The 25,879-nt window shown below is 38.5% G+C and overlaps 2 protein-coding genes across 2 annotated transcripts in view; both read left to right on the forward strand.

The window, feature by feature from the left end:
* Nucleotides 1-2,615, forward strand: part of vwf (von Willebrand factor) — a 21,684-nt gene extending 19,069 nt beyond the window's left edge. Inside the window, 8 exon segments of the mRNA XM_013910063.1 lie at nucleotides 229-409; nucleotides 721-761; nucleotides 856-972; nucleotides 1,272-1,370; nucleotides 1,511-1,639; nucleotides 1,731-1,770; nucleotides 1,913-2,010; nucleotides 2,188-2,615. Of these exon segments, the coding sequence (XP_013765517.1) occupies nucleotides 229-409; nucleotides 721-761; nucleotides 856-972; nucleotides 1,272-1,370; nucleotides 1,511-1,639; nucleotides 1,731-1,770; nucleotides 1,913-2,010; nucleotides 2,188-2,373 (891 nt within the window). The 3' untranslated portion in view covers nucleotides 2,374-2,615.
* Nucleotides 2,616-3,377: 762 nt separating this feature from the next.
* Nucleotides 3,378-25,879, forward strand: ano2a (anoctamin 2a). Its single transcript, XM_005730147.2, has 28 exons — nucleotides 3,378-3,470; nucleotides 7,278-7,447; nucleotides 7,643-7,966; nucleotides 9,047-9,142; nucleotides 9,326-9,498; nucleotides 9,736-9,790; nucleotides 9,895-9,946; nucleotides 10,044-10,099; nucleotides 10,279-10,326; nucleotides 10,708-10,772; nucleotides 11,140-11,274; nucleotides 11,386-11,546; nucleotides 11,882-11,964; nucleotides 13,708-13,719; nucleotides 14,066-14,140; nucleotides 14,238-14,294; nucleotides 14,813-14,887; nucleotides 15,076-15,277; nucleotides 16,008-16,119; nucleotides 16,819-16,876; nucleotides 16,979-17,079; nucleotides 17,162-17,325; nucleotides 17,434-17,586; nucleotides 17,796-17,848; nucleotides 21,360-21,538; nucleotides 23,201-23,306; nucleotides 23,983-24,568; nucleotides 24,682-25,879. The coding sequence occupies exons 2-28, from the start codon at nucleotides 7,301-7,303 to the stop codon at nucleotides 25,338-25,340; spliced, it is 3,987 nt and encodes a 1,328-aa protein (XP_005730204.1). The 5' UTR covers nucleotides 3,378-3,470; nucleotides 7,278-7,300; the 3' UTR covers nucleotides 25,341-25,879.

Genomic DNA, 25,879 nt, shown 5'->3' on the forward strand with positions numbered 1-25,879 from the left:
ATGTGACAAAATGTGGGTAAGTTCAAGGGGGCCGAATACTTTTGCAAGCCACTGTATTTGGAGTATTTGCCCTACTGCAAAAAAATAAGTCTTATTTTTTTGTCGTTTCTTTCACTTTATTTTTTGTTGTCTTATTTTTTCACTGCTGCATATAAATTTATTACTACCTCACATAAGAAGGCATTCATCTTTCTATCGATCTAATTCTCATCTCTGTGTCGTCTTTAGGTGGGTGACAGATGGAAGTCTCCAGATAATAAATGTGTCTTACATCAGTGCATAAAAGTCAGAGATGAGGTGTTCATCTCTGCTTCAAATGTCAGCTGCTCGATTACGGATACTCCATCCTGCCCACTGGGGACTGAGTTACGCTGTGACACCGAGGACTGCTGCCCCCGCTGCCACTGTGGTAAACACACATACATACACACATAGACTTACTCAGAAGGCACACAGACAATCCAGTGCACCGGGTTAGGAAACTGCCCTTTAGCTCGCAAGCGATGCATGAATCATCAAGCTTGCATTCATCTAACTTTCCCTTCAGTCAAATCATCCACACAGTGTTTTCATAACAACTTGCAGTTGCAGTTTATGTCCAACAGATGACTCTGGTGTCATCCCAGAGATTGTTATCCTGATCTGACCTTACACAAACTGGGGATTGAATTACTTTTTAACAAACGACTGTGGAAATTATTTGTGCTTTTCTCTCTGCAGCTCCTGTGAACGCCTGTGTTCTCAACCACACGCTGATAGGGGTAAGTCATTCAGAGAAGTAGTAGCTGCCTTGGTATAAAAAAGACATTTGGAAATGATGTTTTATTTTGATATACTGTGTATGTGTTTGTACAGGCAGGGGAGCAGCTGATGGTTGATGCGTGTACACGCTGTCAGTGTAGGATAGTGGATGGTCCAATCAGGAAATATGAACTGTCCTGCAGGAAAACAAGCTGTCCCTCTTGCCCCATGGTAGCCATCCTCAAATTATTTTGTCTGTTTTAACTCTTGTCATTTCTCATCCTCATCATAACCGATTAATACAATCACAAATCCACATTCCTTAATTGTCTGTTCGCATTCCTTCCCTGCTCATCATTAAACTGTAGCCACATCATCTTTCCATGATTCACTTTATTCACAAAGGTAAATAAGATGTTTTTTATTTAGAAAACAAAATCCAGGTATCTTATGTCTTTGTATTTGCAGTAGTAAACTCCCAATGTCTTTTTACATTAATGGACACTTAAAACTAACCTCCACATTTTTAGGGGTACACTCTGGAGAAGGAGGAAGGTACTTGCTGTGGTCGATGTGCTCCCACCGCCTGCTTCGTTCAACAACCAGATGGAAAACTCATCAGTGTGAAAGTAAGTCCTATGCAAACAAGATGATACCACGCTACAACTTCTGTTGTCTATTCTATGCAGTGCTATAGCTTATAATACTCTTTCATGCCAGTCGTACTGTTCGCGGCTACATACTGTAAGAATGAATCGTGTTCTTTCAGGTCAATACGACGAGCGAGAATGGTTGCACCTCATATACATGTGGTCTGAATAGTGAAGGAAATCTTGTGCTGCAGACCAAAGTGACAGCCTGCCCGTCTTTTAATCGCCAAGCTTGCTTAGACCAAGGGGTAAAGCTCTCATCTCACAGTGTTCCCTTATCTATACTTTTTCTCCCAGGAATGTATGATAACATTGTCTCTCCTGTTCTTACTTTCCCAGGGAAAAGTCAGTCAAATTGGAACAACCTGCTGTGAGATGTGTGAGTTGAACTGTTCCCTTTGCAAGAGCAGTAAATTATCTTTTTTTTTTTTTAGATTATTTGGATCTTAACAATAGTGTGTGTGTGTGTGTGTGTGTGTGTGTGTGTGTGTGTGTGTGTGTGTGTGTGTGTGTGTGTGTAGGTACAGAGCCAGAGTGCCGAAAGACAGTGGGAAGGCTCGACTACATCAAGGTGGATGACTGCCAATCAGAGCACCAGATAGACCTGTACTACTGTGAGGTAAGATACACAGACACACACACACGCACACACATTTAAGAATGATTAAATCTTTTCCCCTGTAGGATTAACCTGCAAATTTGAGTGAAATCGTAACACTGTCCCTCACCATCCTGTCCTTTCTGTCTCCCTGTTGTTATGTGTACCCTTCCATCTGCCTGTCTTTCTGTCTGTCAGGGCAAATGTCGCAGTAAGTCCATGTACTCCCTGCAGAGGGCTGCTGTGGAGCAGGAGTGCGTTTGCTGTGCTGCGGTAGAGACAGAGCCTCTCAACGTTCCTGTCATGTGTGCCAATGGCACTCGTAGCCACCACACAATTCTGTCTGTAACCAAATGCGACTGTCTGTCCAGACACTGCACCTAGAGAGTGGAAGAAAAAGAATAGAAGACAGAGATTATAAAGGTTGATGCTTTGTGTTTATCCAAGAAAATGTAGCAGTATAAAAAAAAACTACCTTGACAAATAGCAATAAAACAAACTTACCTGTTTCTGTAAGCATCACCTTTTGTGTGTTGTTGTAATTTGATTATTTCTGTTGAAATGTATTCATAAAAACTACTGTTTGTTAAATGTTTGTATATAAACATGTGACATATACTCTTTCACAGCGTTGCAGAATAAGTTTAATATACATTAAGTGTGAATCCAGAAACACCATGTTGCTCAAAAAGTGCAACTTTTACACTTGGGTGTTTTGTTTTGTTTTTATTCAATTTAATTCAGCACTACTGTGTCTTTACTGAGTTGCATGAAACTAGTGAGGGATTGGACAGTGAGATACAAAAATAAAACCGCTTTTCAATACGTTGCTCTTTAAAAACTGCCCCAAAATACACATGATACATACAATTCCTGTGACTGACTACACATCAGTATAACAAGGAAGTAATAATAAAAGTATTACAATAAATAATGCTTAGAACACTATGTAATGTACTCAAGGGAGCCAGTTTTGCTTTTATTTTCAATAGCAGGAAACATTCACTATGAATTTTTATGTCTTTTTTTAAGACCTTTTACATCTCCACTGCAGGTAGTTGGAGCAGGACAGTTAAAGTCAAAATAAGTGCTAATGTAAGTTTTTTATTTAAAATATTTTGTATTATCACTACTACATATGGCATTATATAATTTTTGACATTTTTTTTCAGTGTCGTCTCAGAGCCTACAGAGGGTAGCCGAGGTTCAGTTTCAAGGGTCACTTGTAAACCCTTTCCCTCTTAGCTTACAAACACACACAGCTACACTCACACACCCCTCTTGTATCCAGTAATATGCTTCACACCTTCCTTCCGTTCAGTATGGAACGGCCAGGGAATTAGCCGTCTTGTGCTCGCGCAATAAGCCAGGGGTTGCGGGAGCGCGCGCGGATTGTCCACCATCTCAGCCGCCCAGGCTGTGCAAATCGCGCGTCTTGTCAATCATCTCCCTGGCGAAGACCTGATCCTCCGCGAGTACTGGTGAGTCCTCTTTTCGCTTTTCTTTCATCGGAAGTGCAAATTTTTAAAAAAGCGCGCATCATTTTGCTATCCAGCACTCAGGCATATACAGGTATGGTGTCCGATTTATAAGGGTCATTTGGACTTTACCACTCATTTATTTGCAAGTGTTTACAATACCCATGACTTGAGCTACTGCTACTGTTGAAATCCCCCGATGGATGTAGTGGTGCGTGTCAGGGTGCTGAGACTGTTTTTTTTCCCCAAACCACCATCTGCGTGCGCACAACTGTTGCGCCAACGAGCATCCAATTAAACATATTTATCGAATCACCAAAGCAACTGCCCAGGGATTAATTAGTCAAAATGAAAATTAGATAATTTGATGACGTCTCTTGTCGATGTTTTTATGCTGATTTAGATTTAGGCTTCAATGATAGTCTTAGAGGGAACTGTGTAGGCTCGAGTGAAAGTTTGATGCAAGTCATTTTGAGCTCTCCTTGCTGTTGTTGTGCTGGAAAGTAACAAGCGGTTCTTTGAAATTAGCGATGGGTGGGTGCTTCAGGAGAGACAGTATTACAGCAGCGCCACATTAAAGTTAGTGTGCAGGTACATCTGACCCCCGGCGTCTCGGGTTGAGCTGTCAGCAAGCTTACAGGCCTATAAGCCCCATGCTGAGACACACGCAATTCTGTTGTCACTCCTCCGGTGCCTGCTTTAAAGTTACCAGGAAAGGAGGACAAATACGTCATAAAACAGACTTGGGGGATAAAAGTCAGTAAAAAATATTCAAATAAATAAAACATGAGGAGAATATTAGTAGTCAGGGGCAATTACCACACTATCATTAAGATGCTAATTTATTGATTAAAAGATGAAATCCAAAAAGGATAATTTGGGGGAATAATATTCTCTTAGAAGAGAACTTCTCGACCAATTTTTTTTTAATCCAGTTGTATTTTGTTTTTGTTTTTCTAGATCTGAGGTCTTAGTTTTGACCTAATAGCTGGAAAGAGGCATAAATCTATAAGAGTGTTGTGGGAGGGGGAAACTGATGTCAGTGGTGGCTTTAGATGATGACAGAAGTGTGGGGAAGGTTTCAGGATCTACTAGAGGAAAGAGGAGAACTGTGTGAATCTAAATCTTAATTGTCACACAGAAAGGAGTTTTAGATGTGGTCCAGCACCCAAGCTCCAGGCTTAATATTTCCAGCAGATTAATGATGGACCTCTGTGGTATGTTAATGGGACATGATTAATTCGGTTAACTGCAAAGTGTGCATAAATATTATTATATATGAACAGTTTTAGCAAGAATCTCAGCCACAGAAGAAATGGCACTATGACTAATAAGCTAATTGAATAGGGCTCAAAATATGGAACATCCAATGGAAATGAAATTAAAACAACAAACCAGACCCGTTTGCAAAATTATTAGAGATAAATCTAAAACACCCTACCTACATTACATAATTAAACAGACCAATCATAAATGTCCAATAGACCATGTGTAGTCAAACAGGAACATCAATATCTGTTTTGAATGTTTACTTTGTGCTAAAAATGCAGAAGAAAAGAAAGTAACCTGCAATTTTACCTGCAATGTCTTGCCAGTGTGTGTCAAGCTGTGTTTGCTGACTCTTGGATAACTGGGATTATCGTGGATGTTTGTGTATATGTGTAAGGGGATTGACTGTTGAAGTTGTTGCCGTTTTTGTTGTACTCATGCTGGTTTGTTGGCTGTTAGTGTAATTGTGTATCTGGAGGCTTAGTATTTTAGGTTGGTAGGACTTTAATACAATTTTACCAACATACAAAGTGTAATCAAGATGCAAACATTTGTGACCATTTTCAGTTCCAAGAAGTAATCTTAATATTTAAAAAATTTAAATTTTAAAAATGTTGTGTTCAATCCCTCAGGTAATTTTCCAAGGAGAAGAAATAGCTGGCATTGTTTTTCTGAAGCTCTAATTGGTCAACAGATGAAAGGAATTATAACAAAACATCATCAGTTGGCAACCAAAACTCCAGAAAAAACATAAGAAGATCCCCTGACCCCCAAAACATTTTTTTAGCGTAGCATCTGAGTAAAAAAATTTTTTTCTTTATATTGTACATCTTTATACAGTAGCACATCAATTATAGCCCTAACTAAGCAAATTACACTGAAAAACATGCTATGATAATTAAAAATATGACAATATACAAATAGTGATAAAGAAAATGTACTATACTGATCATGCAGGGGGAAAAAACTCCATATTGCTTAAAAAATCACTCAGACTGAATAAAGATTTCAAATCAAAACACATATTGAGATGTTTTGGTGACAACATAAAAGTTTTTAAATAAAGAAAGATTTTTTCAGATTTGACATGTTTTAACCTCTTATCAGTTTCAGAAACATAAATATAATAGTATCTCAAAGCACATGGATAATATTATATTGCATCGAAATGGACTGTAACTGTTTTTTGTCAGTTTTTTTGACATGTGATCTTATACTACTATGTTCAGCAATGCTAGTTTTTTCAAACATTTTCCTGTGAGGGGATAGAAGGGAGGAATAAAAACTGAAAGCATTATACTTATTAAACACTTTTTTTTTAGGAGAATTCATCAGACAGAGATGAAAGGATGATGCTGTTCTTGGCTGTGCAGAGTGAAATGTAAAGCCGCTGTTAAAATATTAGTCATAGTTTATTATAAAATGTGTTTGTTTTTTCAATTTACGTTTAAGAAAAACTAAATGGACTGTTACATCTTTTGAATAACTGAAGCTCGAAGAAAACAATAATAATGAAAGTGAAACTGACGTATTTAATCTTACGAGCTCTGATCCTGTTTCAGTGCATTAGTATGCACAAACGTGCTCAAAGCAAAGGTCAAATTCGCCTTTTGGTTTCACATGGGCCACAAACCTCACTGTCCTGGGTTGGTGATCACAATGTCTAACTCTTATAGCTGACTTTGTTGCTCTTTGCTTTGCCTCACCTGATCTGCTCTAAAAAGACTTAAAAAAAAACCTTCCAAAAGCCTCAAAAAGAGCTGTGTAAAAGTCTACATTGTGCTGAAAAGTTAATGTGGAGTTCCAAGTCAAGCCAAAGAAATGACTCCATATTTTATTTCTGTGAATTCAAGGGATTCACAGCAATAACGAGAGTGTGAGTCACAGTCTTTCGAGATGCCGCTTCATTCTTTAGCACCAGAGTCTGAGCTCAGCGACCAAATTGTCCCAACAGATTGCAGCCTGTGCTGCTTGGATTGCAGTGTGGGCTTAATCTGAGCCTACAGCTTCAATTGAGTAAAAAAAAGGGAGACAAGACAGCTTAATTTTGGCTTTGAGTTTATCTGTCAGTCTGAAAGAGCCCCTACTGTTTTCTCAGATATATTATTTGACCTTAAATTAAGGATCAATCTAAATATTTCATATTTTCTGCAAAAAGACTGAGAAGACAACATTTGCCTCAGTTTTATTATTTGTTTTTTCCCATACAATAATGATTTTTTATCCCATTGTATGCATGAGTGTATATTGTTAGGTCGACAAAAAAAGTCTTCTTGACTTGATATATAATTAAATGGGCATTTAAAAAAAACATAATAATTAAAGGTAAATTAAAATAAACCTTGACTCACTTCCTTGTTCTTTTAATTAGGAGGTATCTAATGAATGTTAGATAACATGTCATCACTTTATAAGTTATACTTGTAAGTTTTACTTACAGGAATGAGAGCACAAAACAGTTGCATTAAGTTATATATTAATATTCTCCTGGCAGGCCTTTGGCAACACTTAACTCTTGTTTTCTCTTTCATGTGCCCACAGAGGGATGAAACGGAAACGAATGTATGCCCTTAACCACAGCAATGAGTGAGTCATCATCCTTTCACTCACAGAAGCTTATTTCATTGGCCCGATCACTGTCTGGGCTCGGACTTGACGCCGCCAATGGAGGCCCTGTCAACCTCGATGACAATGACGAGCCTCCACCTCCGGTATGGTTGCACCTGAACGCTGGCTTTAACATCCCACGTCTGTAGCGCATCTTTTCCTCCTACAGCTCTGCTTTCTTATTCTGGAGATGTCACATTTAAACTGTTGCCACGTTGCCAGTACAGTATTCTCCCTAAAATCACAGCCTTTATCTCATCACTCAGCCAAATTATAATATTTGTTTTCTGGTTTGGTAGGAGTCTGGCATTGAGCTTGGCCCTGGGCTTTTTTTTGCTGATGGCAAGAGGAAAGTGGACTACGTGCTTTGCTACAAATACAAAAAAAGGAGAACATCAAAGTCGCGTCTTTCCCTTTCATCTAACGGGAGTCTACCGATACCTATACCAATGCCAATCCCGATACAAGGTCGATGGGAAGCGGAAGCAGAGTCTGGGGAGCCGGGAGCTCATGCGGGAGACGCAGAAGAGTCTAAGCTTACTGAGGAGGAAAAAGCTTTAATGAGGGAGGAGTTTGAAGCAGGCCTGCTGGAGGCTGGGCTACAGATTGAGCGTGATAAGGAGGTGTGTATGTGCTTTTACAGAGCTTTCACAGTGAATATTGTTGTTTACAGCTTTGGACTGCCCTTAAGTGATTCGACCACAAATCCTATGATTGGACAGCTGCCCAGCAGGTAAACCATAAGCCTGCCCGCTGAAGCTAGAAGCCTCGTCTGCACAATAGAATGCTTAATTTCAGTGGTGTATGATTGAATAATACGTTAAAAAACACACAACTAACAACAAAATAGTGCCGGATTTATTTTTTCATGAACACAATGTACAAAAGGTTTGTTTCTATCCTATTTGTGTCTTTGCACATAAATGCATTTAGTGTGTGATTTTTCTTTCTGTCTATTTGATTGTGCAGAGCTCGTAGGTTAAATTGGCTGCTGTTTTACATGGGGATTAAGAGCATTGATTGTAAGGGCGAAGCCAAAGGCCAGATTATAGGACCTTATTAAACAGTGAGTTAATACTGTGAAGCGTGTGCTGGCTGGCACATACATGTATTTGGCTGCGACTAGTAAGTATTTATATGTAAAGGAATAGTGTGCTTGATCATGTCTTAGCTATAACATCAAAAGGTTTTTTGTTATTAAAGCTAGCAATAACATTATTATGTTTTACAATATTCATTACTTGTCCCCATTGAGGCTCAGGATACATGTGAAAAAGGCTGTTACGGATTTACTGCTGTAAATGCACAACATAGCCATATCTGGGAGGTGATGTTTGAGCTTGTGATGCTGTACCTGCCTAGCAATGTGGTCACTGCAGTAATTGCTTTGGCAGACAGGAAGACAGAGCTCAAGAAGCTCAGTAACTGACCACATTTCATATTATCAGAACCGAGAATTGGGTACATCATTGCAATTTGCAGGAAAGCATCCCAACAGTTATCTGCAGTTTTCCATACTTTGCAGGATTGAGTGGTCCTGGATTTGTGATAATGGGATTTCTTACAAAACAGCTTCATCAAATATAATCAAATGTGTCATCCTGACAGGTTTAGAGAAGCATATATTTTAGTTATGAATGTAATTTTTTGCCATCTTCACATTTCTAATGACTCTCTCTGGCAATATGTGTGCTGATGTGCAGAGGTCAAACGGCATGGGGTTTATTCGACTGCACATCCCATGGTCAATACTGAGCCGAGAAGCGGAGCTGCAGAAGATCAAAGTCGCAGTAAAAAAGGTCAGCAGTTTCACGCAGTCAGTAACATATCTTGGTCAGTGAAATTCCAGTTTTATTTAGTACATTTTGAGCTTTTTTTTTGAGATTTTTAATTTGGTTCGGGGACTTGCAGTTTGGAAAACTGTGGAAAATGACCAAGTAGCTTTGATCAAAATGTTTTTCATGTGTGTCGTCTTTCTGTAGAAATGTGAATTGCGGAAACGGACAGGCATTGCTGGGATGTGGGATTCTGTTGCCACTAAAATCAACACACCATTTCAGCCGGACGTCCCCGATTTTGACATCCAGAGGGACTCCCAGACACGCGTCAATTTTAAAACCCTCAAACACCCTTTTATCAGAGACAAACTCCATCTGTGAGTACATAAATGATCACACTTACTGGTGAATAATAAGGACAATCTTAGCTTTGGACACACATAGTTTTATTGGTGACTGAAAAATCAAAGTGGTATTCAGTAGGTATTATATTTTAATATAAAGATAATTCAGAACTTTGAATGCCACTGAAACACGCAAAAAAGGAACTTGCCATTCGCAAAACTTTTGAGAACAGCCTTTATTTTTAACCCTAATTTATTTTGTCCCTACAGCTATGACATCAAGTCAACAGAGACTCTGTTTGACAATGCGACGCGGAGCAGAATAGTGAGTCCGGGAGTTTTTGTCATGAAAAAAAGATTCTGAAATCTAAAGTTTAAATATAAATGTGCTCACTTAAAATTTCTATACTATGTTACGTGTGCTTCTAGGTAGCTGAGATTATTTCACGTACTACTTGCAGACACTCTTGCCAAACTACCGGTGAGATCTACTTTTTTTCTGTTTCATATTGTTCAGAGTCATGCTGACAGTCGTAGCTAAACTGCCTGTGTGTTACATTACCTTCTTGTGTTGTAAGGCATCAACTCTTTACTGGCTCGAGGTGTCTATGTTGCTGCTTTCCCTCTGCATGACGTAAGTAAAATGAAGACCTCTGCTTGAAGTGCTTTTGTTCTGCTCAGTTACTGTATATAAGTAACAAAAAAATGTACAACTCCTAAAAACCTCATCTTCACTCAATCCTGTGGATTTAATATGATTTAAAGTAAACCACTATGTGTCTTATAGAGAGCTGATCACTTTTTCTGTTTTAGGGGTCATTCACAAGGAGAGGACGGAAAGATCAGAGAAATGATAGACAGGTGAGTTTTCTCTAACTGGATGTGGATAAGCATGTGTTGACAAAATGTTTTTGCCTCTGGAACATCCTTGATGAAGTCAATGGAGGTGATACATTCATTTAAGGGATAAAATCTTTGCTGTTGCTAACCAAGCTTCAGAGCGCTTAGGCGCTAACATATTTAAAAAATAATACAATGTACAAATCTATATGTGATCCAGTAGTTTGAGTTCTTTCATACATAATAAAATCTTAATACAGTTTGATTATTTACTATCAACACTCTGGGTGAGGTCCACAGGTCTGACATTTATAATGAAAGGCCTGAAAACATTGCATCTGACATTTTAGTCAGTTATTAACTGTTATAAACTTTTCTGTCATGTTCTTGTGCATCTTTCAGCTCCTCCATGAAGAATGGGCTAACTATGGAGTCATGCATAAATACCAGCCTGTAGATCTTATCAGGTACTGAGCTATGAATTTCTAGCTATAGCTTTAACTTGTAGTGTATTGTTCATTACAGCCACTAATACTGATCTTTAAGAAACAATATAGGTGTTTAAGGCTTGCCATTATCATTATTATTATTATTATTATAGATGAGATGCCAAGTCAAAGTTTTAAACTAAAAGTACTAATTCTACTATTAATAATAAAGTTCATAGATGTGCCAAGTAAACGTTAAGGTTTCTAATGTTTCTCAGGTGAGATCAGTTTTTTCTTGTGTTTTTAAATTGAACACCGCTTGAGTCTAAAATAGCATATGTCCTTGGCTCTTCACATTTCCACTTGACAAAAATGTATAGCCTGCACGTTGCTCCTTTGTTTACAGGAAGTACTTTGGAGAACAGATTGGGTTGTATTTTGCATGGCTGGGTGTTTATACTCAGCTCCTCATCCCTCCTTCAGTACTGGGCATCATTGTCTTCCTATACGGCATACTTACTGTGGATACCAATGTGCCAAGGTGGGTAGATACTAATTAGTCTTCAAATCTGTTTGTGCTTATCAAAAGTGTATTACTGACACACAGTGTTAATGTTATTATGCATGTGCTGTTTTAACATGTGTATTTAAGTCAGGAGACGTGTAATGACAGCTTGAACATCACCATGTGTCCACTTTGTGATGGCGTGTGCGACTACTGGCGTCTGAGTTCGGTGTGCTCATTGGCCCGAGCTTCATACCTGTTTGACAATGGAGCCACTGTCCTCTTTGCTATTTTCATGTCTCTGTGGGGTAACTATACACACTTTAATGCATATCCCTGTTACAGCATACGCAGTAAGTTTTAACACAGCAACTCCAGTAGATAGACAGACATTTAATAAACACTTAGATTTCTTAATTCAACTTTCAGTTTACCCAGATATACATTTTAAGATATGAAGCTACTTATTTTGTAAAAAAACAGGCTTATTTAATTTTCTGAACACATTCACATTTAGGATATGTTTGTGAATAAATTTCCTGCCAAAATAGATTTTTTTTAACCTAGTGAATGCAAATAATTTTTTTTAAATCGTTATATTTTTTTTAATTTCTCTGAATTCCTTATGTTCATTTTTTTGTAGCTGCATGGTTTCTTGAGCACTGGAAAAGGCGGCAGATGTATCTGAAACATACGTGGGACCTGACAAGCCTCGAGGATGAGGAGGTAATGAAGTAGATTTGGCATATTGTACAATTAAAAAAAAACTATGCTCTAATAACTGAAAATGAAAATCAATCAAATTATTACATAATTTTATTTTTTCACTTTCTATTCTTATAACCCATGTAAGTCAAGCCCAGAGTTTTAACCTCTTGACACTTGACGGCAGGGATAAGTTGTGGTTTACCTTGTAGATTATCATTTGTTTCAGAACACCGCCCATCCCCTACATACACATACCTGTAGGCACCCATGTATCCATGTGTTTAGGGTGTTAAGTGTGGTAATGGGATTGGCGAGTTCTTAAAGGGTATTTCCTGGATAGTATGACAAAGCAGGGTCATAACATACACAGACACAGCCTAGAACAACTATAGCTGTTTGAACTTCGCTTGAGATTATCCAGCGGACGTACATGAGAATGTACCCTGACCAGCCACTTCATTAGGTACTCCTGCTATCCAATCGCATAACATCAGCTCCATTCGTCCACTCCATCCATTTAAACATAGACGTTAGGCAACATGCTCTGCTAAAATTCAAACAGAATGGGGAATAAAGTGATTTTAAACATGTCATGGTTATAGATCTCAGATCCAAGATCCAGGTCCAAGTATCAAAAACTGTTTACTTTAGTTTTTTACTGGGATTTTCGCCTGCAAACATTTCTAAAATTTAAAGAGAAGGATCCAAAAGTCCAAAAAAGAAATATCCAGAAAATGCCTCACTGATGCCAGAGGTCAGAAAGGCAACAGTAACTCAAATCACGACTTGTTACAACCAAGGAATGCAGAAGAGAATCTCTGAGTGCACAACACATCAAACCTTGAAGTGGATAGCTGCCACTCCTGTCAGCTGGGAACTACAAACTGAGGCTGCAGTTACTCTGGGCTCACCAAAAGTGCACAGTAGAAAAAAAAAAGGTCCATATCTACTGCAACATTTGGATGGCAGGGTCAGATTTTGAAACATGAGCAACAGAAAGACTCTGTCATGCCTTGTATCAACGGTTCAGTTTAATGATGTAGGTGATATCTTCTTGGAACACATTTAGCTCCTTAGTACCACTTAAGCATTGTTTAACACCACAGCCTGCCTGAATATAAGTCTATCCTTTTATGACCATGTTATTATGATGGCTGCTTCCACCAGAATAACATGCCATGGCCCACAGCTTAAATAATCTCATACTGGTTTTTTGAACATCACGAGGGGTTCATTATGCTCAAATGGTCTCCACAGACACCAGATCTCAATTCAATTGGGGACCTTTGGGATGTGGTGGGATGGGAGATTGCCATGTTGAATTTGCAGCCGACAAATCTGCAGCAACTTGTGTGATGCTGTCATGTTGATATCGACCAAAATCTCTCAGGAAGGTTTCTGTCATCTTGTTAAGTCTAAGGCTCAAGTGGGTCTTTACCAGAGACTAGCAAGGTGTACTGAATAAACTAGCCAATGAGTGTGTCTTAGAAATAGTTGAAATTCATGAAATTCATAGCAATGACATGTGGCCCCTCCCCAGAACCGTCCATCCATCTTTTTTTTTTCCAAATTCTTATTCAAATGAACTATTTTTGAATAAATATATAACACAGAGAATTATCTGTTGTGTGTTACAGAGTTCATGAACAGCATTCATTTATGAAAACAGCTAATCTTTCTTACTCTCTCTCTTCCCTTTCTAACTGTGTGTGCATATCTGTCTCTGCCTCTTTCATTCGTCACTTTGTCTCCTGCCCGAAGGAGCGAGTCCAGGTGGGCAGGTTTCTTTACCCGCAAGTTTCTGTAGCCATTTTTTATGCATTGTGAAATAAATTCATTGTTAATGTTTTAATGTGTTGGCATTTAATGGGTTGTGTATCTACAGTTAAGAATTTTAATACTAAACATCAGCAATTGAAAAACTCAGTTAATGGTCACAGTTGCAGATTGAAATCACTTACAGCAAAGGTGTAAATAATTCACACAAAATAAATGGTTTTGTAATGGCAGATGCCAGACATTAGTGCATGTGTTTTAAGTGTGTGTGTGTGTGTGTGTGTGTGTGTGTGTGTGTGTGTGTGTGTGTGTGTGTGTGTGTGTGTGTGTGTGTGTACTGCAGGAGGAGCTGAGACCTGAATATGAAGAAGCACTGCAGGAGAAAAAAGCCAAGATGAAAGCACAGTCTGCAAAAAAGGTATAATGTGTGTTTTTATTCACATTCAGTTTTATAACTTGCCACACAAAAGACACAGATTTCACTCACTCACTGTGTCTTTTTTCCTCTGTTGCAGATGACTCAGTCTGGGGACGGTAGAGATGGAGAAACAGACCAGATGCTGGCCTACCAGGTATCACTACACTGCCCTGAGTGACAGGACATTATGTGGACAGAGCTGCTGGGGGTAGAGGGCAGGGCTGTATTTAAACTTCTTTCATTACTGCTAGCAGATAATGTCGCTCCCCGATTTACTTTATCCTCAATGAAGTTAAGTGAATTACTGCCAGAAAAGCAAATCTTACAGTTTATCTGGGTTTTTCATATATTGTAGATTTAATATAGACTACCTGTGTGTGTATGACTTTATGTTGGTTCATAATAAACCCCCCTACACCTACTGTGGATGGTTGAGTCCAAAGCAGCTTACCTGCCTGAGATTAGCCCAGATTACTGCTGGAGAGGGAAAAGGGAGCAGAGGAAGAAGGGGAGGGGATTTCTGTCCTTTGAGATGGCAAACACACACCTGCCAGACAGAAACAAAAACGTGTGTGCATGTGTGTGTGTAGAACATGTGCAGTGCATTAATGCACAGTGCTAACTCATATACCGATGATGAGAACAAAAATAATATGCATGTTTTCTTGGCAGCAAGAGCCCGAGTCACTGGACATAGAGGATCACATGCCAGGTTATCTCATCAATATATCCACCTTACTACTGCTGGTACTGCAATCATACTTTCTTCTTATTCTCACATTTCTATCTTTCTTTTTTGTTGATTTGATTTCTTAAGGGAGATTATTATTATTATCATTATTTGTATTTTTATTTGTTTGTATTTAACAGTAATCAGAAGGTTTTTATAGTTTAATATAAACTTTAAAGTTTTTATAAACTTTTTGTGTCTTCAGATATTCATCACCTTCTCAGCGGTGTTCGGGGTGGCAGTTTACCGCATCTGCATGCTGAGTGTGTGGTCCATGAACCCTGATCCGGAGGCCAAGGCCAGCGTTAGGATGACAGTCACAACCACAGGCATCATCCTCAATATGCTGGTTGTTCTGGTGTTGGAAGAGGTCTACGGAGCGATCGCCGTGTGGCTAACTGAGCTTGGTACTTTTTTAATGCTGTTAGAAAGTTTAATCATTGAAATTGTTTAAATTGGAGACAGAAAGCAGTAAAATCTTGAAGGTAAAACAAGTTATAAAACTGGACACTCACCAGCAAACATAATTTACTACTCAAGAAAGTAAGGCATTACACATTACCGCATTTTCCTGAATTTATATTACTTGATTACTCCCTGGAGAAAGTAATTCATTACAGTACTTGTTACATTACTTTTGTGTTACTTAAAATTACCTGAAACTCATTGTCACAAAATTATCAGTTGACAGTATAAACATGAGGCTACAGTCTCACACTCCAGCACATAACCTCATCCTAAGCAGGTGAGGTGTGAAGACACACATGTGATCTATCTTTATATGTATGAACACAAAACTGGCAACACAGCACAGAGATGAAAACCACCCGAAGCCACAGTGATTCTATTCTAGAAACATCTTTACTGATTATAACGGTGTCACTGTTGTTGAGACAGCTCTAACATTGTCCACTCTGTTTTACAAGATCTGTCTTTAAGCCTTCTGCTGTTTCAGTTTTAATTTTCATGTAACTAACTGTATCATCTAACACGATTAGATACTTCACCATGTATTTTAGTACAACAGGTCTTGGTGATATTGTTAGTGAAACGTAACCAGTATAAAGAAACTGATGATGCAGGTGATGTGTTTAAAGTTGTAATTGGAATTAATAGAATTAAGTCATGTCTCAACAGAACTTCCAAAGACAACGGAGGAGTTTGAAGAGAGACTAATATTCAAGTCCTTCTTCCTCAAATCCATGAACGCCTTTGCACCAATTTTCTATGTGGCCTTCTTCAAGGGCAGGTCTGTATTTTTGTCTTTCTTCACAAGCTCATAAAGTGACCTGGGGTCCCATTTGATGTGGGACTACACAGCATTTTTATCCTTTGTCTGTCGTCTCACATGTAGAGATAATTAACCATTTTGATTGTCACCAGTTTTCTAAAATTAGCACTGCAGGAGAGATACTTTTCTAATATCTGGCTTGTATCCAATGGCTGTGAAGCAAACAGGGAAGGCTGTAATCATGGGTCGAGTGCAGGTTAACCTGTTGCCGTCTTTTGCTGCCCAAGATACAGCCAACAGGGAAAAATGCGAGTGACCACAAAGTCATAATGGAGTACTATCACTTTCAATCTTTTGTCATCTCACTTATGCCAGTGTTTAGTTAAAAAATGGTGAAAGAATACATTTTTATACAGTTTTAATGGCAATAGTTATGCAGACTGTGACATAGTATGATAGAAATTAAGCTGTTGAAATTGCATAAGGCAACACAATCTTTCTCTTCCTATATGGTTAATGTATTTACTTAGCAAAGGAATGGAAAATTGCATTCAAATTAAATATATTTCCTCTTCATATGCTACATTTCATATATATTGTCTCACACAAACATACTCTTTGCCCCATGATTAGTTTGCTGAGATTAGTTTGTCCTACTCACTCTGCACTGTGTGTCTTCATTCCTTTATCACGTGACTTGGTCCTCTCCTCATACAGGTTTGCTGGGCGGCCTGGCGATTATGTTTATGTCTTTGGAGACTATCGCATGGAGGAGGTTTGTTGCACTACACACATCAGTGATTATTGTTTTGTGTATGTACGTGTAAGATAAATGATCTGTAGTCTTTTATGTAAATGTGTGTTTTGCCTTCTATAGTGCGCCCCTCCTGGCTGCCTCATTGAGCTGTGCATCCAGCTCAGCATGATCATGCTCGGAAAACAACTCATCCAAAACAATGTGTTTGAGATACTCGTACCGTAAGTGTTCCCAGATACTGCTTAATGTACAGAATTTGAATCTGTAATTTGACTCTGTAAATATATCTTTTCTGTTTTACAGTAAGTTGAAAAAGATGTACAGAACAATACAGGAACAAAAAGGAAAGAATAGAGGAGCAGAAGATGAGGACAGTGAAACAGAGGAGAAGCGACCGAAACAGCAGTTTGACAAGGATTTCACCCTCGAACCGTTTGAAGGTGTCAGTCCAGAATACATGGAAATGAGTAAGTCTCTTCTGGTCCCTTGGATATATATTTATTCACAAAATCATTCAATACTGCAACGAACCTGCATTAACATGTAACCATGTGTGCATGTCTTGACATATACAGTAATCCAGTATGGGTTTGTGACTCTGTTTGTGGCCTCCTTCCCGCTGGCACCAGCGTTTGCGCTGCTCAACAATGTCATCGAGATTCGCCTCGACGCTGCAAAATTTGTCACCGAAATCCGGCGTCCCGATGCTGTGAGGTGCAAAGACATAGGTACAGATTTCACATGTGCTCATGTCCTCTCTGTCTTCCTCTGTGTGAATGTGACAATAAAAAAAACCCCTATCCCTAAATTTCTAATCAAGTTCTTTTTCTTTCCTTTCTTTTACATGAATACACGCATGCGCACACACATTGATACACATGGATCGACACACTTCTTTCCTCCCCTTTGTCTCTTTTCATGTGCATGCTATCTCCAGGGATTTGGTACAACATCCTTTGTGGAATCAGCAAATTCTCTGTCATCACCAATGTAAGTGTGTGTGCGTGTATGAGTCTGCTCTCTATAACCTTTGACTTCTGGCAGAGAAGTGTATACTGAAGGGAACTCCAGTTTAACTGCAACTTAATGCTGCTGCTATGTCCTTGCTGAATAAGTGCAAATGTTCAGTCCATCGAATTAAATTCTGTTTACTGAAAGTCATAATATTGTAACAAGGCACTCTATGGCAGCTAGAGGTGTGGCACAATTTGCAGGTCTCTGAGCTCAAAAGCAACTTTAATGCAGCTTTAAATTATTTTAATTGCTCATATACTTGAATTTGCAGTATACTTAAAATCTTCCTCCTTTCACTTTGATGCTGGTTTGCAGCATTTCTGTGTCATAGCATAGAAATGCTGCAAACACATGTGGAACAGTTGTAACAAAGTGTACTTTTAAACATATAATATAATATAATATAATATAAGTTGCAAATTGACTCTTTTAGAGGTCTACAAATTTCACAACAGACATGCAACAAATTAAATTTTTAAAAATACTGATTTCCTTTTTTATTTGTCACTCATCTTGTCACTGGTGTTACCATATTCTTTTGGCAAGTTTAAAGGCTTTACAAAATATTATTCCTCAGCCTCTTTAGGATAAGGAAACAAGATTTCATTTTATTATTTACAGTGAGGTTTGTTCAGCTTGTGGCTGTTTGACATTTGTTTATTTGTGCATTTGCTAATAACAATATAAATATTAGAATTACAGTTAAAAATGAATAATAACGCAATCCTGTATATCCTAACCCACACAGTTACTAATTACTAATGTGTCGAAATCAAATATTAAACACCTTGCTTGATGTGATCGGAAAAAAAACCCACTCAGTTTGGAGATACCAAACAAAAGGAGGATTAATAATGAGAAAGAAATGTTTTCTGTAAATTGGAGTCATTAATTTAATCAGTTTTTATTTTGTTCTTTTTCTTACAATTCACTAAAGGTAAGGTAAAATCTTAAACTAAACCTTTTTTATGAAATTATAAAATAAAAGAGAAAAGTTCTTATAAATGAAAAGAGGCATTGGTCTTATTGTGAGCAATTCAGTAAATATGTCAGAGGAAATCCTGGGAATTGAGTGATGTCATCACTATCATTTTTTCTTTCAAAATAATACACTTTTTTAATATGAAAACATCAGGGGAATAATACTTTCTTTATATATATGTTTTTAGATTTTGTCTACAATTCATTTTGTTATGTCACGTTTATTGTATGTTTGATAGTTATGTAGATATTATTGCATTTTAAATGGTGAAAAAAAAAAACACTTTTTAAAACAAAACATGCTGCTTACCACTATCCTGTATTGTGTGGTGGAGCACTTCTGTGGTGCTTGGATCTATATATAAACTGCTTTCGGCTAATTTATTCTCAAAGGGATGCCACAGCTCGACGTGTTTGTTTTGGCAGATTACACCAGAAACCCTTCCTGACAATAATATATTTGACAAATCTTGTCAATTTGATGGCTCAGGTATAATTGTTCAAATCACATATTGTAATATTTTAACACAGACATAAATCAAAACTTTAATTAAAACACCAAATTTTTTTTTTTCTTAAATTTTATTTCTGCATTTAAATTAAACATAACATGCTTATACAAATCAACCGAGAACAATTACTGTCTTTAACATTTGTGAACTTATAAGCATGAAAGGAAGAAAAAAAAAAGAGAAAGAAAAAAAGAAGAAGAGGAAAACAAAACAACAACAAACAAAAAAAAAGAAAAGAAAAGAAAAATAAAAAATAAAAAATAAAAAAATTTTTATAACAATATTAACTAAATAAAGAGTGAAATAGACTAAAAAATAAATAAATAATAATAATTCACGTGGAGTGTGAGGCATAAATTATGATCAGTTATTCTTTTAAGAATTCTAGAAATGGTTGCCAAATCATACGAAAACTCGCCAGTTTCCCCTTTCTATCAAATCTTATCTGCTCCACCCTGGCCACAGACACCATCTCATTAAGCCACCTGTTAAAACACGGGGCCGAAGAAGACCGCCACTGTAAAAGAATAAGTTTCTTTGCAGCCAGCATACCCATTGTAATTATCTGTTTTTGTGAAAAGGAAAAAGATTCGACTGATGCAAATGATCCAAGTATAGCCAATGTACCATCACGTGGTATTTTTTTCCTAAATTGGTTTGAAAACCACATAAAAATCTGGCTCCAAAAAGCATTCAAAACAGGGCAATGCCAAAATAAATGTGCAAGGGAACCTTCACCAACTTTACATCTGTCACATAAGGGAGATACAGAATTATAGATCCGGTTAAGTTTGAGTTTAGAAAAGTGTAGTCTATGAATGACTTTAAACTGGATTAGTTTATATCTGGCATTTATTGAGCCTTTCTGAATATTGGACAAACATTTTGACCATTGCTCTTCAGACAGAGAGACCCCGAGGTCTTCAGCCCATGTTTTCCTAATTCGGTCGGAATCAACTGGGATTGTAAAGCACTTAACAAACTGAGATATCAAATGTTTAAAATTTGCTTTCCGAATTATATCAAAGTAAGTGTATAACTTCGTGGCTTCAGTGGAAAGTCTGAAAAGTTTTGTTGAACAAAATTCCTTATTTGAAGATAACGAAAAAAATATGATTGAGGTAACTGAAACTTTTCTTGAAGTTGAAGGAAGGACATGAATTTGTCATCTGTATATAAATCCTCAATGTATTTCAATCCCTTTTCCCCCCATTCTAAAAACACCCTATCCATTTTACCTGGTTTAAACACGTAGTTATGTATTATTGGCATTCCTACTGAAAAATCAGGTAGTTTGAGAGATTTCCTAATTTGACTTAATATCTTTAAGGAGTGTTTAAAAACAAAATTACGACTGAGCGAATTATTACAAGAACCCATGTTAGAAAACAATAAGACCGGTAATGAGGCTTCAGATACTGTTGTTGCCTCTACCTGGAGCCAGATCGGAAGCTTGTCATGACAATAATCAATAGGCGAACCCCACTGCCAGTACAATAGAGCTCTTGAATTTGCTGCCCAATAATAATGTCTAAACACAGCGAGACCTAACCCCCCGCAGGAAGTGTTTTTTTGAAGATGAGCCATGGATATCCGAGGGGGTTTTCCTGCCCAAATGAATGAATGAATCAATGAATCAAGCTGCTTAAAAAATTTAAGTGGCAAATGAATAGGAAGGTTTTGAAAAAGATATAAAAATCGTGGCAAAGACACCATCCTAACTGCATTTATTCGACCGATCAGAGACAGAGGAAGCAGTTTCCATTTTCTAATATCCTCTTTGAGCTTATCCAACATTTCCAGGAAATTCAATTTATAAAGGAGTTTGGGATTTTTAGAGATCTTAAACACCAAATTATTTTTAAAGTGTAATATTTCTTTAAAAGCTACAGACAAAAAAGTAGACAGTATTACCAATGTTACGTTATTCTTATTATTGGACCATAAAGTTATTTATTGCTAATGTAACTTTCACCCCTTGTTTGTCTTTCTAGGCATTTGTCATCTCCTTCACATCAGAGTTTGTTCCACGAATGGTTTACCAGTACATGTACAGCGCTAATGGCACCATGAGCGGATACACGGAGCACTCGCTGTCCTACTTCGATGTCAGCAACTTCCCCTCTGGCACAGCGCCAAACACCACCCTTATCACTGGAGTATCCATGTGCAGGTCAGAGTCACTCTATTAACCTTGACCTACCTGGAACTTTCTTTAAATCCTTTAGTCCAGCAGCTTAGCGCTTTACCTGGAACATATACAAAAAGACTTCCTCAAGATTTCCACATTTTGTCATGTGTCAGATTCATTTTTCATCAGTCTTCATGGATACTTGAAAATTACAAAGCAAACTTTTTTTGAAGGTATTGTTAAATGTATTAAAGATAACAATTTACTTCAGTATTCAGACCTTACGGGGCTATAATTGAGCTCTGGCGCATCCTGTTAAAAATTAATGAGATGTTTCAGCAACTTAACTGGGCACAGCCTTTATGAAAAGGCACACACCTGTCGATATAAATTCTTCCTGTTGATGGTGGATGTCAGATTGAAGGCCAAACCGTAGCGTATCCTGTATGATACTGGAAGAGCAGTGGCTTATCACAGAGCAGATGCTCAGGGACATACTGTGATTCATGCTCATATCCATCCAGTATCCGCTTCAAAATTTCCATCCATCCATTCAGCCACACAGCCAGCAGTTTTCTTAACGGATTATTCCTCTCTCAGTCTATCTCACTTGTCATTTGGCGAGAGGCAGAGTGTATCCTGGTTAGGTTGGCAGTTCATCACATGGCCAACACATAGAAACAGACAGACAGTTTAGAATCACCATTTAACCTAACATGCATGTCTTTTAAGCTGTGCATGGAAATTCAACACCTAAGAGAAAATCACACAGCGCCAGGGAGAGCATATCTGCATCGTCTCCCAGCCCCTCGTGGACTTGTTCACACATTTAAATAATGAGCGAGTGGTCACTATGAAAGATCCTTATGTGGAGATGGGACCATCACTGGTGTAGCAGTCCACCAATCAGGCCCTCGTGGTAGTGTAGCAAGTTTTGGAGCAGTTTCTTATCAAGCAGTTTATAGTTTTGTTTGGAGAAAATAGATCCGACTTCATTAACACTGTCTGTACAGACTAAGGCACTCGTGACAACGTAATGCAATGGGGATGTTTATGTTTTGTTTTTTGTTTGTTTTTATTACAACAAGGCGTGGAAGACAAGACGGGATAGTGATAAAGATGCTTGCAGAAAAAAATGTTAATTTTCAGTGAAAGTCTTTTGCAACCGATGGCAAATAACCACCCCAAACACAAAAACACGGCCTAGAATGACCCAACCACAGGCAAGACCTGAGAGACGGGAACGTGGCTGTGCAGTGACACCAGGCAGTTCTGCCAAGAAGAATAGGCGAAGCTTCCAAAACAATCATGTGCCAAACTTGTAAGATCATTCCAAAGAAAGGCCGTGACTGTTGCCAAAGCTGCTTTAACCAAGTACTGAGAGAAACTTCTGAATGCTTAATGTATGTAAAATGGGACCTTTCAGGCTTTTGTTTTAGTGCATTTACAAAACATTCATAAAACTTTTTGTGGAGTATTTGTGTGGAAATTAATAAGAGGTTAGAAAAAGAAGTATAAGAATCAATTTTGAGATTTAAAAGGATTTGAATTGTTTTTATTTTTTACTGTAAAATGTGTGCAAGGATGAGTTTTAAGAAATTGTCAAATGTTGGCTTGGATAGCTTTTAGCTTTTTTGTGTGTATTTTTTTCCGTGCTCTCACATGTTTCTCTGTGCTAATACTCACAGTGTATCTTTCTGTCAGGTATAAAGACTACAGAGATCCTCCGTGGGCAACAGATTCATACACCTTCTCTAAACAGTACTGGTCTGTCCTGGCTGCAAAACTGGCCTTCGTAATTTTCTTCCAGGTATCAATATTACTTAGCTACAGTAGGACATATGCTACACTTAGTCTGAAAGGGTATCTCCAGCTCTGTTTTTACTTAAATCCATGAATAGCTTTCTATCCCGCTGATATGTGACTTCTCAAAGGATGTTAATATAATGTATAGATAAGTAGAGATGCACCAGTCCAACTTTTCCTCTTCTGATATTTGCTGATAGTTTTTATCTGACAGTAGTGTTGTCTTTGATATTAAGTTGGATAATTTATATTAATATGTCCTCTATTTCACTGTGACCAGACCTATTTATCTGATATTTATCTGTTTATAATTAAAAGTGATCTCAGTGAGTGTGCAAACTGCCTAATGGCATTCAGTGTTAATCCAGCAAAATAGTGCTTTCTTACCTATAGGCAGCCTCGCCTCTGTCAGTGCGCCCCAGGGCAGCTGTGGCTACAATGTAGCTTGCCATCACCAGTGTGTGAACGTGTGTGTGAATGGGTGAATGACTGAATGTAGTGTAAAGCGCTTTGGGGTCTTTAGGGACTAAGTAAAGCGCTATACAAATACAGGCTATTTACCATTTACCATAGGTACCTTTAAAAAAATTATTTTAACAAATACATTTTTGGCTTTCAAAACTATTTAACCCTCTTTAAAAATAAAACTCTAAACTCTTGTTACTTGTTTTTTCTATCAGAACCTTGCCATGTTCCTCAGCATGTTAGTTGCCTGGATGATCCCAGATGTACCACGATCTCTGCGGGAACAGCTGAAGAAAGAGAACATGTTGCTGATGGAGTTTCTGCTGACTCAAGACCAAGAAGCACGTGCCAAAACTCACTCCACAAAACCCTCAGCCCCCTACTTCCCCACCAACATAGACATTGTGGTGGAGGCACCACCAGAAAATCAAGAAGAAGTACAAGTGGAGGAAGAGGAAGTGGTGGGGGTTGAGATCAATTTGGATGCAAGGAGCAGAGATAGTGACAGTGATCCAGAGATTGGAAATGTATTGGTAGAAGGTGGAGTAAATGGTCTAGAAGAGCGAGGAGATGAAGGTGAAGAGGAAAACAGAGAGGCCGAAGGAACAGAAAAGGAAGGAGAAGGAGATGTTAAGGAGGAGGATGGGAAGGAAGAAGGTGGAAAGGAAGAGTTTGAGCAAGAGGAAAGTGATGAAAAGGAGAAAGGAGGGCAGAGAACAAATGAAGATGAAGCAAAGGAAGTTGAGAATGAAAATTTTACTGTAGATCTGGACGTCTTCATGAGTGAGCTGGGCCTCTTAGGTAAGAGGAGACAATTTAATAACAGAGCAGAAGTTCTTCTTTCTTTGTTCATCTTGTCTGTGAAACATATTGTCTGCATCGTACGATTCATTTTTTTGTTTTTTGTTATATAGATGAAGAACCCTCATCGGGCACAATTAAAGATATGGAGCTTCCCCGCTCAGGCTCCAAACAAGAATGCCAGAAAGATGCTGAACCTCTGTCACATTCATCGTGTAAAAGAGGATCATCCCAGAGTCTGAAGATCTCCACAGAAGGGATTACAACAACAGATGATGAAACTAAGAGCTTCTCATTAATTGCACCTCCTCCCAGAGAGCCAGGCTCAAAGGCCAAGGCCCGATGCTCCACCCTGCCTTCTCGCCACAGAGGGGCTGAGGCTTGCTACAGCCTGCCAAGGCCCAGCCACTCCACCAGCCTCACCAGGTTCCAGCAGAAGTCCACACTTATTCCCCTGGTTTCCCTGGACCCTTCATCATCAGCTTCGCCCAGCCCATTATCTCCCACACACACACAGGCATCCGCATCATCTACACAGCCTCTACTTGCCCAACAGCACAAAGCCTCAACTGAACTGTTTGTGCTGAAAGGCCCTCCACCCCAACAGCCACGCTCCAGGGCCAAAGCCCGGTGCTTAACCCTGCCTCCAAGACAAAGAGCACAGGGTCCTGAGGAGCACTCTAAAAAGCCTAGCCATTCCACCAGCTTTACAAAGCTGGAAGACCGTATCCCGCCTTCCCCCAGTGAACTGAAGCGCAACAGACCAGTATGAGGAGAGCTGCAAGGCGAAGTGGAAGAGAAGGAGGGTGGAGGAAGGAGGGAGAGGACTATTCAGATAACCTTCTCCTGTCTGTGCCTGGAGGCACACCCTTCAGTCCCCACTGCATATACCTGTGGTGTGAAAGGAAACATAAATGGAAACTCCTTTTTATCATGTTACTCCTCATTATACTGCTCAGTGGTTTAGGGCTAAACCTAACAATGGGGGTGCTGGGCAATTCAGAGAAAGACTGCTCTGAAAGTCTCCTTGCTATGACCTGTGAAAAAAAACCCACTGGACCGTATTCTGTTTTATTTCTGTGTATATTTTTGGGCTGTTCTTTCTTGCCTACACTCACATCTCAGTAGCCAATGCTCCTCTGTTACTTCCAGTCCAACACATGCAGCAGTGCTGCCTTGTAGGCCAGCTGAAGATGAAACTGTATTCATTGCAGCTAGAATCAGCTCATGTGCTTTTAGATTTACGTTTATCTTTAGATGTTTTGATATATAAACACATGAACTTATAATAAAAGACCCCCATGTTTTTTA

The sequence above is a fragment of the Pundamilia nyererei genome, unplaced genomic scaffold (genome assembly GCF_000239375.1).
Source record: "Pundamilia nyererei isolate P.nyererei 1_Seehausen unplaced genomic scaffold, PunNye1.0 scaffold00035, whole genome shotgun sequence".
Classification (NCBI taxonomy): Eukaryota; Metazoa; Chordata; class Actinopteri; order Cichliformes; family Cichlidae; genus Pundamilia; species Pundamilia nyererei.